This window comes from Anser cygnoides, chromosome 3 (assembly GCF_040182565.1).
Source record: "Anser cygnoides isolate HZ-2024a breed goose chromosome 3, Taihu_goose_T2T_genome, whole genome shotgun sequence".
Lineage (NCBI taxonomy): Eukaryota > Metazoa > Chordata > Aves > Anseriformes > Anatidae > Anser > Anser cygnoides.
Genome location: NC_089875.1, coordinates 10,716,692 through 10,736,573, shown reverse-complemented (window position 1 = coordinate 10,736,573; position 19,882 = coordinate 10,716,692). Strand labels below are relative to the sequence as shown.

The 19,882-nt window shown below is 41.8% G+C and overlaps 1 protein-coding gene across 9 annotated transcripts in view; it reads left to right on the top strand.

Annotated features, from left to right (window-relative positions):
• KIZ (kizuna centrosomal protein) overlaps positions 1-19,882 on the top strand; it is a 62,615-nt gene that overhangs the window by 12,766 nt on the left and 29,967 nt on the right. For 5 of the 9 annotated variants that reach the window (XM_066993453.1, XM_066993454.1, XM_066993452.1 and 2 more), the window contains exons 2-6: positions 2,870-2,932; positions 4,969-5,125; positions 9,170-9,259; positions 13,940-14,513; positions 17,177-17,390. In XM_066993453.1, the coding sequence (XP_066849554.1) occupies positions 2,904-2,932; positions 4,969-5,125; positions 9,170-9,259; positions 13,940-14,513; positions 17,177-17,390 (1,064 nt within the window). In that variant the 5' untranslated portion in view covers positions 2,870-2,903. Of the gene's footprint in view, positions 1-2,867; positions 2,933-4,968; positions 8,479-9,169; positions 9,260-13,852; positions 13,885-13,939; positions 14,514-17,176; positions 17,391-19,882 lie in introns of those variants that run through there. The other 4 variants (XM_066993458.1, XM_066993457.1, XM_066993451.1 and 1 more) reach the window with 4 other exon arrangements.

The following is a 19,882-nucleotide window of genomic DNA, read 5'->3' as shown; positions in this document are numbered from 1 at the left end:
CGCCGTGACTAACTTTGAAATTAGCATCCTCCTCAAACAGTGAGGCCAGATGCCTCATGCTACGGGTGATTTGCTGTAAACATGTGCAAATACTGACAAGTTTTGAGCAGAGTGTGTAAAACAGGTTTATTAGCTTCCAAAATATTTGCTGGTATCAGTTACGTGTGTTTGTAGAAGGTGGTGCTGAACAGGCCCACTCAAACCTGTCCAGGGGATTGGATTTGCCTGCAGGAGGCTTTGAGCATCGTGCTTCTCCAGGACTTGAGTGGTGAAGTGGCTGCTGCTCTTACTGAGTCTGTGCCGCCTTTTTTACTCCGTGAGAAAGCTAGCTTGTGCTGTTCTGAAGAAAACTGGCTAACTGCAAAAACAACTCTTTGTTTCTCTTTTGCATGCTTGCTTGCGCCTTTTACGGAAGTGGGCTGAATGCTGTAGTTGGTTAATTGGCTTGTTTTGTCTTTCTGGCCAAAGCCTTACATGATACCTACTGGCATGCCCTGAGCAGGCTCTGTCCAGGTGCTAGGCTAGGCTGTTGGATACAGCTCAGTGTTCAACAGTTGATTTAATGTCAGATTGGTGTGGAAAAACAACTGTAAAAATTACATTTCTTACTTCTATGGAAAGATTGCATCGTATCTAAGTGCTTCACAATTTTTTGTGTACTTTTCTCAACAGGGTATCATCACAGTAGTACTGTTATTCCTATATTATAGATGCAGAACTGAAGCACAAAGAGACTAGGGCCTGGTATCTCAAAAAATATTGAGGCAGGTCCTGCTGCTTTGAATAGGAGGTGAAGGATCAGATATCACTACAGGTCGATGCCTGGTGAAATGCTAGAGATTAGACAGAGCTTGTGGTTGAACAGGGAATTTAATTCTGCTTTCAAATCCCAAAGAAACATGCTTTCTCTGCAGACTGAAGGTTCAGGGTTGTTTGAAAAAGCCACCTGGATCCTTACGAAGTCCTGAAGTGTTCTATTTTTGCCTCTTTAAGAATAAAGTTTATAACTGGCTGTTTGCAGTGCTTTAACCTGATACAAATAGAAGCTTCAGGCTGAGAGCTTTATTTTTCAGGTAAAAGGGAGGTGGTGTAGTAATGGAGTGGTCAAAATAGTCTCTGTATTGCTTCAAGCCTCACTTCCGCCACTGACACTAAGAAACTGCACTGGAACTTTGTCGGAATCTGTGCTACCAAACAAAATAGTTTTGATGTCTTCTAAATCATTGCTTGGACAGAGAGGTGTGCTGCAAAACACCCCAAGTGTTGCAGTAACCATTTCAGGCATCTGTAATGATGGTAGTCAAATGCTGCAAGGCTCATACCTGATGGTTTTTATACTTTCTCTTCGCTCTAGAGAAGACCTTATTTATATACTCAGGTGCTGCCTAAACATCTGTAGCACTGACTAGCGAGTGGGACGCTGGTAGAAAGGAAATGATCTCTCAGGGACCAGGGAGTGCGATGTGCTGTGCAACCTGTGGTATCAGAGGATGAGAAACAGAATTGGAGCCAATGGCTGTTCGCATCCATTGACTCTTACATCCATCAGGATATCACAGTGTTCTTCATCGAGTCATGAAAATTACTTCTAGAAGTGTAAAAACAAGATCTTGAAATCTGCTTTTGCTTAGCTGTCCATCATGTAAAAGGAAATTGAAAGGATGAGATCCCAGATGAAGCGTGGCTTTTAAATTGCATACATGACATGAAAACGTAATCTTGTTTCAGACGGTGGCAGGATCAGATGGATAAAATGTATGCCTTGATCTTGCAGACTTAAGAAGCAGGAAGGTTTTCTTTGCTTTCCTCTGTGCAGGGCAACTGGGAGGAGGCAAATACGTGTGGCTGTGACATGCATGTTTGTAGGGGAGCGCATGGATGCGTGGAAAAGCATGCATAGTCATATGGCTGCATGCAGTCTCACATGTATGCCCATAGCTCTCTCACCTATGTGGCCTTCCTAGCTAATAAAAGTTGGTGATTATTTTTAATGAACAACTTAAGGTACTTGCTTTGATTGTTGCAGGATTTGTAGTGTGTGTCTACTGGAAGCCCTTGTCTCATCAATTGATTTTTGCTGATGGGGTAGTTGCTCCTTTTCAGAAACAGTCATTAACTAATATTACCACCTTTATTCTGTCCTACTCCTTCTGAAAATGGGTCTCTGAATTATGTTGTGGGTCAGGCATGGAGCTTGTTCTCAAGCAGTATGAATTTCCCCATGGACCTATACCATTGCACTGCTTTTGGCAGCTACAGATGGCCCTGCAGCATTTTAACAACCATAAATTTTTTTTGTTACTTTTATCTGTTGCCCTTTAGTAGTTCCGGCAGGTAATGCTAGCGTATCTCTAGATGTACTTGATTTTAATGCGTGAGTCTGAAATATGTAGCTGATTTTAAGTTAAAAACTATTACATAAAATACTGCCTGTTTGAGCAACTTAAGCCAAATATTTCCTGCATTGAAAGTGGTTTGTTGAGTGACTTGGACTGGGGGAGAGGATCTCAGTGCTTGGAGCACCTCCAGGGGCTGCTGGAGAAAGGACTTGAAATAGGAACTTAAACTGTGCAGGAGTCTTTTTGGCTGTGCTATTGGGGTTTAAGTGGATATATACATGTTTACGCGTTGTCATCTCTTTGTTGCCCTCCCTTTAAAACAACCTAGCTCTTCTTCCAGTGAGAAGCAGAGGGGAAGTAAAAACTTTTTTTTTTTGTGACAAGCTTGGCTGGCAGATCAAGAATTAAGACTACCAATCCGTAGGAGAAATGTGTTCCATACTCTGAGAAGTTTTATGCTCTGTATAATGTTTGACTTCTTGCGTTTTGAGAATTTAAATTATGAAATATTTTTGTTTGCTTTCTTCTAGTGAAACCAGAAGGCTGGAATTGGAAAGAAAACTGATGGAATACAAAAAATCTGATGCATACCTGTAAGTTTATTAAAAAACTTGTTATAGACTTTTTTTAGTTACAAAGACTTCAGAGTCACGGGATGCTTTTAGAATGTTATCTTGACATTGATTTTGTAACAGTAAGTTATATACATATGAATCTTAGATTACATTTAAAATGCCTTGTAGTTACTGCAGAAGATTTAATTGGTAACATAACTACCTTATTCTATCAATATTGAAACATTACCATCTTAGTAATAACTATTTTGCAAGTTAGTTTTGTGCAACTTTTCATGAAATCACTGTAGTGTTAAAGATAGAAAGCCTTTTCTTTCTAGCGCTTTGTGCTACAAAATTCTAGGGTCTTAGAATGTCTTAAAAGTTTTAGGAAGTACTACAGGATATTCTAGGTTCTGGTCCTAGCTCCCTGGATTGTTTCTGCATTAACTATTTAATGTGAATTGCGCATACAGTCTTTTTTTTCAAAGGGGGGGGGGAATAAAAAACAAAACACAAACACTTGTTACTCTGGCCATGTATATTAAACAACTGTTCAGATTTGTGTTTGCATTCTCTTGTCCTATGGATACTGTTATATATAAACATCCATGAGGTTATAAGCATTGCTATTGATAGCCTTATTGCGGAAGACCAAATGATTTGAACTTGCTGCCAGTTACCAAATGTTAAGTTTAATTTGGTGTGGTTCCTTCTCTTGTGAACAAAGCTTCTCTCTTTTTTTTTTTAATCTCCTTTTTGTCTTTGAACTGTGAAATTCCTGCCCTGATCAAGTTAGAATGGAGGGGAACAGGTTCCAGAACTGATGGCCTTCCAGTGAGCATATGTGTATCAAAAGATCCTAGCTTTCTTATATCCTATGTAGTTCTATTTTTTTTTTGAGTTTGGGAAGAACTTTGCCATAAATCTGTTTTTAAAAGAAAATAGTATGAAAAGCACATGTTGTTTCTTTGAAACAGTGACTGCAGAAGCCTCCCTTCCAGAAGAGGATCTGGACTGTGGTGTCTGCATGGATGGAAGTCTCTTAGCTTGCCAGGAAGGGCACCTGGATTCCAGAAAGGAGCAGATTTTTAGGCATTCTTGTTTCTGTAGTGTTTCTTTCCTTAGCTGTGTTTTGTAAAGCCAGAGAGGTGACTCTTCAATTTTAGTTCAAGTGACTGAGGGCTAGGTGCAATCATGGGCAAGTCCCTTGGAGACTTCTCTTCTGAAAGAGGGACTTTAGAAAATAGAGATTATATTGAAGAAAAAATGCCTCGTGCACAAACATACACGTGCACTTTGTTTTCACTTTTAATTTGATTTATTTTAATTCAACAGAATTTGAACTGGAGTGTCTGTCAAAATATTGTCTCTTGGGGGGGGGGGGGGGGTTAGGTTGCAACTTCACAACCAATTTAAGCTGACCTATAGACAGGTTGAGCCCTAAACAGATGAGATTCTGTCTGCCCTTGGTTCACAGGTTCCCTTTGACACTAATACTTGTCCAGCTGCCTTATAAACAGACAAGAAAATAGGTCTGTCTGAAAGTGAATCTGTTTTTCGGTGGCTGAGAAATAGTTCAAACGGATTTTCAGTTGGATTGCTCTTGGCCTAATTTGCCTTGGGTGCATAGTATATAGTATTGGCCCAAAAAAGAAATAAAGGCCTGGAGTGAGATGCCCCTTTTGGTGGCAACATGGATTTAGGTTGGCTTAAAGCAGTTGTAAAACCACAGCCTTAGTTCACAGTATGTTTGACTTGCAGAACACGCTCTTCTAAATACAGTTTTCATCTTAGACATGTGTATCACATTAATTCAAAGCATAACCCATTCCGAACAAACTTATGAAATTTTTGAAATGTTTTATCTCTTTGAGCACCAAACCAAAAATCCTTTTTAAACCTTACGTTATATAACAGTGATGTCCTTTTGGTTGTATAGTGTAGCTTTGGACAGTTGGGCAGCTCCTACATAAGTGTTAGTATGTATGTGCCTGAAGAAAAGTGGTTGTAATAGAAATGTTTGGTTTAATTTCATACTCTTTAAGTACATGTTCTTCTTCTTTCTCTTGCAGAATGAAACTAAAGTACACGAAGCTGAAAAAATACTTGGAAGAATTAAACGAACGACAAAAAAGAGCTCTTCTGCGAAATCAGGCCATTTTAAAGGAATTGAACCAGTTTGAAGCTCATATGAAAACTTCAAGTTCAGAGCTAATTCAGAAGATGGAAGTAACTTTCTAGAAGACTTACTGCATTAGTGCTTGTTATTACTACAGGGGTTGCTGAATAGGTGTATTTTGCACATCCAGGCTGGTGAAACTTCATGCCATGTTTAAGAGTGCTTAAAGCGGAATTTGAAATAAACCCCAAACTGTACTAGTAAATGAGGTAGTAGACACAACTGTAGCTGCAGAGATAGTCAGTAGCACTTCACAGAACTGTATGTTTGGCCTGTAGTACAGTGCTGTGTCCTTATGAGTTTCTTGGAAGTGAGGGAGAACTGACATCAAAAAACTGTGGAGATGGATTGTATCGTGTGTTTGGAGTTATAATGGTAATAAAACAGCAGGTCTAGGTTAGGACAAAAAGAGGACTAGAGTTCTAATATTTTCATAAACTTTTTTATTAAGATTACATTTTACTAAGGCTTTCTATCGCCTAAAAAGCCACAATATATTTCACTGAAGCTGTTTCAGGACACGTGTTTAATTATGCTGGTGTGATTGCCGTAAGTAGCCATAGCTAGGCTTGCCCCTACCTATTGCACTTTCTTTGCCAACAAAGAAGGTGTAAGACTAAGTGACTTCTGTTAAAACAAATTACTGTGTTGGAACTATTTGGACTAAAGCAGATCTAAAATGAGTTTGCAGTCAGTTCTGTTACTAGACAGTCCTGTTGAATCACCTAGGTCTTTGCTTTTAATGGTTTTACATGTACGTATGTTTAATTCATTTGCATTCAGAGCTGTAAAATTTTGAACTTTTTCTCTAGGCTGGTAAATTAAAACCCAGGGAGTTTTCATCACCTTGAGTAATTGAGATGTTACTATTTTGTGTTACTTCACTGAAGAATAATTTGGGATATCCCAAAGTCATATAGATTGGAAATGATCTCAGATTCAAAAAAATGGCTTGTGCTCATGCCATTTATATATGGAGTCAAGTTTTGGGGGGCTGAAATATCAAATTTTTTTTCTGGGAGGTAAGTGTGTTTATATCTGCTTTCTAAGAGAAGTAGCATTTTTCAAAAACAGTTGGTGGAGACATTTATGTGATTCTGCCCTTTTTTTTTTAGCTTGCTGGAATAAAAGAGGGGAGGAAACAAACTAATTGGGGTGTTTTAAGCCCCTGTTGTGTGATACTAACACAATACAGTATGGTTGTCTAGAACTCAGCTGTGATGGCTTTTGTTTGTCTGAAGTGCAGTTTGAGTTAAAACTGGAACAACCTTATCCAAGTATACAGTTTTTTTTCCTTTTCATACTCAGGGACACATGCAATTTCATCTGAGATAGTAGAGCTTAGACTATGATCCTTTTAAAAGGAGGTGTTTAAAAAAATCCTGTGTTTAGGTTCAAGAAATATGCACCAGCACCTTTGGATAACAGTGATACAGGGCTGAAAGAAAAATGTGGATTGACTGAGCTGGGGGGTTACAGTTACAGCAAATATGGGGAAAGAAAGGTATGAGCACTTCTGAAAAAAGGTAAGAGAAGGAAGGAATCAGACTGCGACACAAACAGGGAGCAGGAGGGAAAAAAGTGTAAAGCGATGTAGAAGTTTAAAAACAAGTGAACCTTCATTTAAAATATTTTTTTTAAGCTTTTCTCATAGTGTGCTCTGGAAACAACAGTAGGAAGCATTATTAGAGCTTACTCTGAAGTAGGGATGTAGAAACAGCAATGTGCTTTATTTTTTTCTTACTGTCTGGTTTGGCTTTCGCTAGCTGCACAGGACAAGAAAGCCTTTGAATGCAGTTCTTCGTTTAGAAAAGTTCCTTTCAGTAGATAAATGCATGACTTGAAATGTGAATCTGTTCTCCCAAAAATCCTCTAAACTATTGATGCTAACGTTAATGAAGGGTCTTTGAACCCTTATAAGCTTTTTTGCATTAGTGTAATGTAACAAGTCCTACACTCTATCTTTGTACTGTGGTTAAAAACATAATGTTTTTAAATTAGTTGTCTCTGATTGCATCAAGAATCTTGGTTTTGTATTAAGCAAAATGACTATCTGGCTTCAAACTACTCTGCCATTAGTTGTAACTCACAATATATTAACCCTGCCTTCCAATGCTCATCTTAAAGTAAATAGCCCTAATCTTTTCTTTTGTCTCTTCAAATGGAATTTTTATGCCTGTAGTAATTTTTAAAGCTTTTTCTGGAATGCCCTCAGTATCCCTTTTGAGATGGAGTGATGAGAACTGTTCATGTTGATTAACACTCCCTTTGAGATGTCAGTGGGTTTGTGCTTATATTTCCAGTTTGGAAGGTCACTTTTGTATTGTCATGGGCTTCAGCGTACAGAGCAGGTGCCTGGGGGCTTAATAGCTTCTCTCCCTGCCTTTGGAAGTAAGGAAGCTCTCTGAAGATGTAGATCTCTCTAATGGTGGCAGTTGACTTACTCATAAACCAATCGTCTGGCAAGCATCACATGGCTGTATACCTACATTCATAACTTCCTTGCACAGCTATATTCCTGTCAATGTCTGGTAATTTTTATAGTATGTTGGGTCTGGTGACATTGATAAACATCTTTTCTTTGCATCAGTTTAGTGACGTGCAGTTTAGAGGCTGTCCCTGGGGTGGGTGTGCGAGTCCCTTGTGGTTCTTTGTTTTGTTTTAAAGCAGATTGAGGTCAGGAGTATCTTGTGATGCTGGACTTTCCCTGTTGTGTTTTAGGGATTTTTTTTGAGCAACCCTGGTGCATACTAGTTTGAGTTTCCCCCTGTGGTAGGCTGTTACAATGTATTTTTGTGAGTCACAGCTGTGCCATGGGCTGATATGCATGCAGTGTTTTCATTCATTGCTTCCATTTTGATATTTCTGTGCCATCCATCCATTTTATTTTTGCTGGCTTAGACTTGCTTTTTCTGAGCTGTTGAACAAAGCACAGATTACATACTCTTTATGCTACAATTATGAAAAGCTACCTTGTTTTGGAGAACTATGAAGCATGTAATCATTTAATCTAGCATGGAAGTACACTCACAGAAATTATTACTTTTTCTTTTTTTTGCTTGAGAATGTCCTTTAAGAGTGCTGTATCATAATTATGCACACAAGTTATTACTTGCTGTAGGTGAAAAAAGTTTTTGTTTTAGAAAGATTTGCTGTTTCGTTGTTTTCTTTTTTGTTTTCTTCCTGTGTTTGTCTGCAGTCTGTTCAGTAATTCTGGGGAGTTGAAGTAAAATCACTCAAGCTTTCAGGAAAATCCAGTAGTTATATCTGAGTTTCTTTTGAATTTAACTCTTGTGTGGTTAGATTCTGTTTTTTAAAAGTTGTTGTTTATAATTTTATGAAAGGCTTCCATTGCCCGGAATACAGCAGACTTGCTGAGTACACCATTGGTATGAAGTGCAGGGTTGGTGAAGTTAATTGTTCTAAAGATTTGTCTTTATGCATATTACTTGATGCAGAATAGGTGTTGAAGTGCTTTCATTCAGGACCAATGTAACTGGTTATTGGGGTTTACATTTACTAACAAATAGGATTAATTATAGGTGCTGCATGTGCCTGGCTTTTAAGCAGTAGTCCTACTATGAATGCATTACATTTGGTCAATTAAACAATGTAGTGGAGGTGAAAATGTTTTATGCAGTTGTTTGTTAGTAACATTAGAGCAAGCTGATTTTCATGCTGGGCTGCTCTTTATAACATCTGCCATATATCTTTCCTTATAAGAGCTCAATGAGTTGTAAGATGTACATAAAAGAAAAACGAATCCTGAAGCTCACGTAATCCCAAAGCAGTGGAGTCATTGTCTTGATACAGCATAAATAATACAGTAGACTTCTAGATTAGGTGAATGAATAAATGTGTATGAAAAACCTACTGAAGGTTGTGTACAAGTCATAGCATTTGTTCAGGTAAGCGGTAAAAATTAGGAGAAAAGGGGGCTTCTGGCTTTTTAAACATAGACCAAGCGAAAAATGATGCCAGGATACTACAATTGAAAATGCATAGTTTGGAAAGCAGTATTTACTGATTTGTGGTTTGTTGGCTGTTTTTTTTTCCCTCTAATTTTACGTAATGGATTTTTTTTTCACATTTAGGAATGGTATGGGAGAGAAATTAAAAGTGTGTTATCGCTTCGAGAGGGCAACTTGTCAGCACAAGGTGACGAGAAAGAATACAACAAGCAGGTAATGCAGAGAGTGGGTGTGTGGGAAACGTGTTTTATTACACTGTTCTTTCCACTGAGCTGCTGCATTAAGAGGCAGACAGGGCTAAGCGGTCTTTGTGGGGATTTTTTTGTTGTGGCAGCTGTAGTGAAATATTGCTTAGAGCCTGAGTGAAGTAGAGAATCTGGGTAAAAAGTGCAATTATTTTGATTAAAAAGGGGGAGAAAACTCAAAATGTTTCTGGTGTTTTTTGTTCAACACAGAAGTTATAATGTGCAAATAGTATTCTTAATGAATGATATTTTAAAAAACAGCTGTTGATTTTGTGTAGTGTATTTACAATTTTGTGAATTTTGACCTTTTCTCAGAAGAAGCAAAAAGAGATTGCCTATCTAAGTAACAGACAAAAAGACTGACAAGGAATACTTAAATATATTCTGCTATATATCTGCAGTAATGCAGGCTTCTAATCCCTCCTCCTATCTCCATATAAATGATACAGTTCAAGACCATAGCTGTTTTCTTCGCTAAAAGCAGTAAAGCTCTTTTAGATGAAATGTCTAAAAACATCTTGTAATAACTTGGAGCATGCTGGCAAGAGTAGTCACTTGTGACTGTGTGAAACCCCCTCAGCTAGTCGATATTGTAATAAGCAAAAATGGTAGCATCACTCCATTATTCAGAAAAGCCAACAGCATGCTTGTCCCTTAGGCTACAGCATTCATTAAGAAAAGCTTACTGGGCTGAAAGCTGGAAACAGATGATAACGGGATATGATTTTCATATTTAATGCATTCCTTGGAAGAGTATGTGTGCTGCAGATTGATAGAAGAATCAACTGCTACTTTACTAAAAGACTTTCTAGTTTGCCCTATAGCTACCGATGGAATCATTCAGCCAAGAAATTAACTTTTTCTCCTTTTACCTGCTTTATATATCTGCTAAGCAGGCTGCCTGGCTGCCAGTAAATGTTATTATGCAGTTAAATGTTTGGTATTTAAGACTCTTATCAGAAAAGAAACAGAGGCCACACTATTTTGTTTTTATAGTAGGAGGAAGGTTTTCGTTTTTCTTTCTTCAGTGCATTAGCAGTCGTTAATCTGAGTTTACAGAAAGTTTTCCCTATAGATTAAAAAGTTAAAAACCTTGAATTTAGAGCATTCTTTAAAATGTAATATACAAAGCAATGAACCTGAGCAACCTTGACCTATATAAGCAGACCTTCAGCAGTTTGTGAATTAGATTTTTAATTCAGACATGTGAAAAGGTGAGTTTAATTCTGAATACTGGATTCTTTGATAAAAAGCAGTTGGTGTAGGAGATGCTATTTCTAACCTATAGGAAAGTTGTTTCCACATAAATACTAGAACATCAAAGGATCATAGTGACTTGGATTTAAAAAGAAAAAAAATAAAATATTTTGGACAGTACAAGTACTTGCTGCTTTGTACAGAATTACAATTATAGTTTGTTTGTGAACTTTATTCCCCATTCCCTTTTTCTCCGTCTTATCTCCCTTCTTAAGTATGAAGGTAAGTTCAACTAGGTTGTGCATCCTTTTGCCTCGTCTATGTGCTGTGTCTCAGATCTCCTATAACTCCATGTTTTTCAGCCTGACTGTGTTTATTTCCCACTACCTTCACCTCACTTGAAATCAGCCTAATCTTACATTAGAAATATGTGTTGTGGGTACAGCTCAGATGTCAGCTCACCCTCCTGTGCAGGTGTCGGTGCCCACTGGCATTGACAGGATGATGCGCTGAGCCTCTATGCAGCATGTGCTCACATGCATTGGAGACCAAGACGGGCAATAACAGAACGCGTTTTCTAGAGGTGCTCAGTATCCCTGTGCCCCTAAAGCACCTATGTGAATATTGAGCACTTCTCTGAGGTGTTGGGTGCGCATACTTTTGGATTCTTGTTTATTTTATGGGAATTTTTAATCTCATAAATCACATACCTGAACAGTGATCCAGAAAACCATGATTCTACAGGGAAAGGACTTGCACACTGTTATTTTGAAGCCTAGTGTAATGGCAGCCCAACATTACATGTTGAAGGAGAGTTCCTGTATTGAAGAGGTCCTTCTTGGCTGAAAGAGCTATGTAATCTGGGGTTCTGAATCCTTTGTGCAGTGAAGTCTGACTTCAACTTTGAAGCATTTTCTTGAAATCCTTGGATTTGTGTATCTTGGCAATGATGTATCTGTTAGATGTTGGGGATAGGGTACCTCCCAGGAACACTTTCGAGTGGCCAAGCATCCTTCCCTGAACAGGGGCGTCACCAGGTGAGCATAGTGTCTCTAGCTCAACTTCATCTCACTGGGTTAGGTAATCTGCTGCCAAGCAGAGATGCTGCCCTCTTACGAGCCCTAATGGAAGGGACTTTGTTCTCTTCAAAGCACTTTAATAATAATAGAAAAGATCGTTAGTGGAGGAGCAAGTGGGGAGCCTGCATGCATTCCCTCCACTCCACAACCAAAAAGAGGGCTATAAGTGTGCTTTGTGAGAGGGTTCACTTAGCTCCCGTCTGAGTGCCGTGAAATTCAGTAATTGATAACTTTGTATGCTGTTTTAGGTCGGTCATCTACAGGTTTCTGTTTTGTTTTTGGTGGTAAAAGTTGTACCTCAGCCAACCTTATTTGTCATACAGTTGTTCGGAGAATGCAAAGGGGGTGAAGAGATTTTTCTTCTGTAAACAAGAAGGAGCTTGTTGGCAATGTACTTCTGCTGAGTGCTATGAAGCACTTGTTGTACCTGATTGAATTGCATTTGTTTTGGAACACTAAACTCGGGAGCTGCTAAATCCATAAAATACCTGCATTTTAAAGCAGCAAGTCCAAGACCCCAAAAGTAATTAGGAGGAACCAAAGAGTAGTGGAGATAGAATAAGTTGTGAACTTGATCTCAGTAGCAAATCTTTACTACATAAAAATAACTCCATGGCTTTTTGTTCTGTTTCTTGTTATGTGGAATTTGAGCCTTTTAATGAAATGGTCACAGACTAGACAAGATGCCTTTGTTTCCTTTAAGCTGCATTTGGCAGCTGACTTTGTGTGGTAGGAAGAGGTCAGCCAACAAGAGAGAGAAGAGAGGTATGGAGGTGACTGTAAATTGCTTTGCTGTGATTTGGGGCTGAAAAGCAAGCCGTGCTTAGTATGAACAAGGGCATTACGGTAACAAATTTTGGCTTTGCGTAAACTGTCAGTGACCTTCTGGTGGTGGTAGCCACTCCTTCTAAATTGCTCTGACTGGGTAAGCTTACAAAGAGCAAAAAGCAAGTATTAAAACCCTGGAATGTAGAAGCAGAGTGGTTATGTTGTTGGAAGTGATTTTTATGCAGGTTCAACAGAGTTCTTGGATGAAAGTGTCATTTGAAATATTTCCACTTGGCACCCAAAGTTGTCTTGTGGAAAATACAATTTCATCTACTTGGTGTTAGCTCAGTAGTTCTTCCTGTTTGGTGTGGATTAAATGGGGGAAAGAACAGAAGACAATGAATAAAAAGATTTTCCTTACTCTTCCTTGCTTTGTTAACATACCGTGAGTAAGCTGAATATACAGACAAGTGAAGACGGATGTAGGTTTCAGACTCTCTGGGGACTCCTCCCTATCCTGCTGCATTCTCGAAGACCCATCTGTGCCATACTGTATGTCCAGGAACTTCTCTTGCTAGTGCTGCTTGGAGAAGGATGCCCCTCCATGCAGACTTTGGTCCCACTGCTGGTGGTATTGCTGCACCAGACACAAGTGGAAAAACAAACAGAAAAGTTCTAAGATGCACTGAATGTTAAAGCTTGGCTTGGCCAAGGAGGATTATTGGTGGTGGTGCCTCGCTGCGAGGCTGGTGGGGTCAGCCAGTTGCTGTGGCTTCATTCAAGGGACTGGTGTGTTCTGGAGGATGCCTTGGAGCCATGTCTCCCATCGTCATGTCTGCGTAGTTGCGTATAACGCCGTGGTGTTGTAGAGGTGGCTTCTTGTCGCTTCCACTCTACAGCAGGACAGGGAGCATCTCCAGGGCTGGGCCGCTGGGAAGGGCAGCCCCCAGCATCACAAGGGTTGGCATGCCATCTCGGGGAGGGTGATGATCTCTGGGATGTTTGGGCACGTGGCTTTCACAGGCACTTGAGAACAAGAGGAAATGGGTAGTGGGGTTTCTAGCTTTATGGAATTCTTCTTTAAACCAAAGTAAGAGGTGGTTGCCCAAGACATGAAGCTGTTGTAATGGCTAGGAGCTGTGTCTGAGGTGGGATTTCAGCAGCAGCTCTATGGCAGTTCCAATAGGAAGGTGCATGAAGTGCCAACTTGCTGGCAGCTGAAACCATGCCTACAGTGTGGGAGGTGACAGACTCATCAGCTTATGTTAGCATTATCTGTCTTCAAGAATTATTTTTCTACAAATACTTTTTCTGGGTGGTGTGCTTAGTTTCAGATACGGTGAGGTAACAAATGTGTGTATTGGGCACGGGGGGCTTCACCTTTGCTGGTTGTAGCATTTTGCACAAATAAGCTTGTCTACTCCTTCTGTTTCTTTTAAAGCAAATGGACAAAAAAGTGTTTTCTATGTATCGAAGTAATAATACAGAAAATCCTTGTGTGACACTCTTTCCTCCAGGAAACCGCTGTGCAATCCTCGAGAAACTCCAGGTACGTAATGCTGTCTGCTTGTTTCCTTAAGCTGTCTTCCACCTGTGTCTTCCAGAATCCATGGGTTCTGAGACAGGCAGGAATTCACTCCGGGACAGCAACGTCAAGAGGCTTATATCACCCAGCGACAATTTTTATGGGCCGCCACATGTCAGCTGCCTGGAGCATGCAGCAGAAAGCCCCCCAGGCTGCTGAGAGCCGCTCGGTGCCCGAGCCCTGCTCCCACAGACAGGCAGTGCTGAGCAGTGATCAGACAGACAGATGCCTCCTACGAGTGGGCAGTGACATGCCATGTACGAATAAACGTGACAAACAAGATGGGAAGGCAGATGTCCTGGTGCAGGAGAAAATGCCCATCACATCCAGAGTGGCACTGGTAGAGAGCAGCATGCACAGCAGCCTTTCTCATTTAACAGAACACAGAAATCTTGCTGAATGCCACTTGCTGTCGCCCAACAGAGCGAGTGTGGAGAGCAGGACTGCTGACTTAAACAGTGACACCTCAGTGGAGGGGGAGGAGGTGACCTGTGAGCACCTGGTAGCAAGTGCAGAAGACTACAAGCAGGCTGTCCCTGTGGCATTTGTTCCTGAGCCCAGCATCTCTGAGGAAGACCAGGAAAGCATCCCAGGTATGATGGAGCCTTTGCCTGACTGTGCTGGAGCACACACATCCCAAACAGATGCCCCAGGCTGCTGTTTTTTTTCCTACACCTCTTGTATTTTGCTTGAAGTATAGTGTCAGTCTCACTTATTTTTTTCTTCTTTTTTTTTCTTTTGACTGTATTTCCTCCCAGGCCCTTCATCACAGGGTGCTGAAGCTGCTCAGTTTTTCACTTTTCAGCTGGGGTGTTCTGATGCAAGACAGCTCTATGCTTCTGCTCTGCTTTGCTCACCTCTGTTGGCAGAGTGGCTGTTGATCATCCCCTGCTCCATCCCTCAGGGTTTTAGCTGCTTTCTGCTCTTCACCGTGAGCAGACAAACGGGAGGAGGAAGATGAAGGATGTGCAAGGCAACAACCAAGAGCAAGCAGCTGTACCGGGCTTTATGCACCAGTGCCAGACCTTCTGCAGTCCTTTTCAGTGGCTCCTATGGGGCTGCTTTGTCCTGGCAGCCTGCTTAAGATGGACCTCAAAGTTTAGAGGGATCCTGCGGTTTGCTCTCTGCTCAGCTGGATGATTCTTCTGTAAAATAAAGCCTCCTCATCCATCCGTGGCATGCTGTTCGTCTAGCAGATGTGAGACTTGATCAAGTCTAACCTAAGAACTGAACTAGGGGATGGCACCTCTGTTAGAAAGCGAAGATTTTTTTCTTTGCTGTGACCACAGGTGTCTTGAAGTAGTTTGAGCCTCATTTTAAGAGTTTTAATGTCAACATATTTCACTGGCAGCATAGGTGACTTCTCTTTCAGGTTGATTTCCTTCTCCTTCAAATGCTTGTGCAGAATAGCTCATCCATTTTTGAAAATGAGATTTGGAAATGTAGATCAAGAACCAGCATTTCCGTGAATGAGGCTGGATTAGCTATTACATGTTCTGCCTTGTTTCATGCTTTCTTGAGAGATGCGATGCAGGTTCTCCAGCTGGAATGTTCTCACACAGGGATGAAAGACCGTGCTTCCTCTTGAAGGCTGCTTCCCAACTTCTCACCTTTTTTTTTTTGTCAAGACAAAAATGTGTTCTCTCCTGTTTTTACTGGATTGGTTGCTTATTTTGAAGTTAGCTAACAGACTTGTTCTCGAAGTTGCGGTGACAAAGATTTGTCTCCAAGTAACAGTTTCTTCCATTTTTAAGACCTGGCAGAAATGCCGTGCCCTGCCAGTTAACACAGTGATTTTTGACTTAAACTAGTTTTCCAAGCTGCATAAGAATAGCTAAAGTGGAGCTTTTTAATGGAAACTGTTGGCAACCCTAGTGATGCAGGGACTCCTGTTCTCCTGTAATGATAGTGGCTTTCTGTATAGATGAAAGCTGGCAACCCAATCTTCTGATGATCTTCTCTACTACTTGCTTTTTTTCTCCTGCTCCCTATTGCTTTTTCTTTCCCAAAGAAATCTATTCGCCTCTTTTTTTTTTTTTAACCTGGCACGCTTCCACTTCTGTGCTGCTGTGAGAGGCTGTCCATGCTGGAGCTGGGGGGGATGGGTGGCCCCTGGGCTCTGCTGGCAGATCTGTGCTGCCCAAAGGATGGTCAAGGGGTCAGTGTTGTGTGGTTGGAAGAGGAATGCTCCTTTCATTTCTGCAGTGGGGTACCACTGCCTTCAGAGAAACCGTGCAGCTGGGTTTGAAATTAAAATGGGCATTTTGTCACAGCATGGTAATCCCTTTGGGCTGCCCACAGGGCTCGCTAGGTCTGCTGCCAAGCGCATGTTGCAGAGCGAGCAGGCTGATGTCAGCCAGGTTTGAATTTGTACAGCATAGTCTTTCAGCTCCTGAAAGTTGGCCCTTTGTGCTGCAAGTGAGGGGAGCAGAAGATGCTTGGCTCCACTCTACATAGCAGGAGCAACGTGTGCCAGGCTTTGTGCAAGGAGAGGAGGTCCTGGCATCGGCTGCTGTTTGTCACAGCCATCCATAATTTGGGCCTGAGCTGAGCAGAATGCTGGGTGTTGTACCATAAGCAGCTGCATGAATACTGCTTAACTCAAACCCATGGTGAATTTTATGGAAAACTGGGAATTTCAGTGACAATGCTACTTTATTCCAGCAATTGTTGGTCCATTCAGTTTTGGTGTTTTTTAAAAAGTAGGTGTGTTTTTTCTTTTTTGGCACATGATTCAGCCCTGTATTCTCCCTCTTTAGAAAAGGTAATTAATGTCCTGAATTTAAAAGCCTCTGGGCAGACATTTCTTCTGCAAGGTTTAAAAAAACTGTGTGAAAGAAGCCTCTTCAGGTGCATTTTTTTTCCCCATAAGAAAAGCTTTTCTTAAGCTTCTTTTTTCATTTCTTCTCCAGATGCAGTTTGGGGAGGTAGATGGTCTTCATGACAGGGCTCCTTTTGGCTGGTGCCAGGCATCTCTCCCACCTGCATTCAGTTGCAAATCTAAGCTGGGAGCGCAGCCAGGGCCTCCCCAAACTCCCCCTTGCGAGGGAAGTGCAGAAGGACATAGGATATGGGGAGAGGGCACAGAAAGCCTGACAGTGAAGCAAAGGCAAGAGGGGTGCTTGCTCATGCCTGCAAGTGAGATTGGAGAATGCACCAAGTGGCTCATCCTGGCTTAATCCCATGCACCATGACTTATTCCTTGGTCCTGCCAATGTTTTGGGAGTAATTTTTTGTGGTGGTTATTGTTCTACAGGACCCCAGGATGGCCCGAATAACGGGCAACCATCGCAGGCAGTGAGCGGGGACAGCAGCAGCGAGCCCCTGGTGTGTGCAGGTGAGGGGATGCTGATGCCAGCAGGGAGCAGGACATGGGCCAGAGGCATCCACCCTGCAGAGGTATCCTCTCCGCAGCCATCCAGCCCCTGCACAGCAGAAGAAGAGCCCCTGGGCAGCCTGGCACCAGATGGGTACGTCCTTGTGATCCCCAACCCAGCGGGGCAGTGCCTGCCACAGAGGTGTCCCCAGGTGTCTTTCTAAGCTACACAGGAAAGCTGGCTCTGCTCCCTTGCTGTGTTCCAACAGAGCCTTGCCAGTGCTGGCATCGCTGCATCTTGTGCCCTGAAGGCAATAATCACTCTTTGCACACTGCTTTTCCTGACCACAACAGAAATAGTGAAGGCTTTGCTACCAGCTCATGTACCTCCCTCCCCTTGTTGCGTTTCCCACTTGTATGCCACTGGTGCTGGGCTTCCTTGCCTTTGGACTGGCCCTGCTTGTATGTGAAATGCGCCCAGCTGAAGTGGCTGTAGTGGTGCAGGGCTTGCTAGGAGGCCTGCAGGCTGAATGAGGAGTGGTGGCTTTGGGCTGGGGAGAGAACACATACGGAGGAAAACAGCATGCTCACCCATGGAGGGTGAGGAAATACTTTTTTAGCAGTGTTTTTTTTCCGTGTTTGTTTGTATCTTCTTGATCTGTTTAGCACATCTGTTCTTCCTGTATCCATGTTCACATTGTATTAGGTGCTGATTTCAGTATCAGTCTGTTTTTTAATAGATGTCAGTTGAGCAGAAGCTAATGGGCACCAGTATACACTTGTGTAACTTCACCATTTCACATTTGCATCAGACTGTTACTTGCTATAGAAACATCATCTAATTTACATCTAAATAGCTTTTACCCAGTTTTTCTTTTGTATAACACCTGTTAATCATAACACTTTGCAGGGAAGTTGCATAGAGTGCTTGCCTTTGCTGGAGAAGTCATAGCTGAGCGGTGGTAATTTAACCTTTTGTTCTCTCTGTAGATGCTAGCGATGCCTAGTTGTTCATGAACTGATGAAAATATTATGCAATGCTCTTGAAGCCCAGCTAAATTATAAGAAAGGTTTCACTGTTTGCATTATCTGTGGAGCATGACTAAAACCAGAATGTGAAGGTTTCCTCTCACATTATGCTGAGCTGAATACCTGTTTCTCAAGGCCATGCAAGCGTGATCTCCACTTCTGTGTGTTTCTGCATAAGAGATACAAATTTTAATTTGTTTTACCTGAAAACTAAAATGCAGATAAAATTTCAGAAATGGCAGGCATGAAAGATGCTGTGGAGCGATACGTAGCCTCTACATTATTGAATTGATAACCAATTGCTTTTAAAGTCCATCTCTCCAATGTACTCGAAATTTGGTGCATGTTCCCGAGTCCTGCAAAATAACTCATGAGCTGAAGATCTTGGAGAAAACTTTCCCAGTAATTAGCAGGTAAACTTCAATTACGTAAATAACAAACTATGCAGACGGTTTTGAGGTCATTGCTCTCTCAACAGGCAAAATCCTTGTTCCAAGATAGGAAGTCCCAAGTTTTAGGTTTTTGGTGAGAGTTCCTTTCTTTCCTTACTTTAGAGACATTATTTTAGCAAGCTCTTTTTTGGAAAAAAAAAAAAAAAGTTTGTTCCCCCAGAAGAAATGTTTGTATGTTGTATTTTACTTCAGAATTAATTTTTTTTTCCAGTCTAGTTTCAGCCTGTCTTTCCCAGCTGGAAAAAGTGATCTCGTGATAATGCTGTCAGATGGCTATGCTGTCAGGTGGCCAAGGAGAGGTGATGCTGCTGGGAAGGGTCTCCTGGGGCAGTCTCTGAGACTGGGTTACAGGCCACAGTGGGGTGATGCAACTGCTGTCATAGTCACTGAGGATGGGGGTTCTGCCGAATCACGGCTGTGTTGGGGTGCTGCGGGGCAGGTGTGCTGACTGGAGGCAGCATGCACGCCTCTCTCAGCTGGTGCCCTCTGCTCCAGCCCATGGTGCCTGGCAGGTACTGGTCCTACGGGGGACTTGCTGGGGCTGCCCCCAACTCTCCCTGTGGTGGGCACCTACCCCGCTGCCTCCATGTCCTTCTGGCATTCCTCAGGGCACCCAGTGCTTTATTCAAGGTCTTAAAAATGGGGAGCGGGAGGGGGGAAAGGGTCTATGAGAATTAGCGCGTGGAAAAATGATGACTATTTTAAGGCTGGTGTTGAAGGGGTGGAAAAAGGCATAGCTTATGCCTGTGCTGCTTCAGCTGCATTGAAGAGGACTTAGCACAGATGGATTGTGCATTACAAAATGTAACACATAATTCAAGCTGTCAGCTTAATCAGACTGTTTCCAGGAAGCAACCTGTAAAAGAGAAGGACCTCTTGTTTGCTGACCTCTGATCCGTAGCCTGCTGCAGATTGTCATACATTTTGTTTTTTCTTTATGTTGGTGTCCCTTCCTTCCCCTTCCCTTTTTATTATTGTATGCCTCTCGAGTGGCACCCTGGAAGGACCACCCAGGGGGAGGGAGACAATAGGAAACGAGCCAGCCGCTGAAATACAGGTTTTGTAAGACTTTGGGGGAAGAAAAAGCACTGTTTAACTGCATATGCTATCTCCCTGGTATTGTTTTGCTGATCAAATGTCTAGGAAACTCCATGCAATGCAGGGC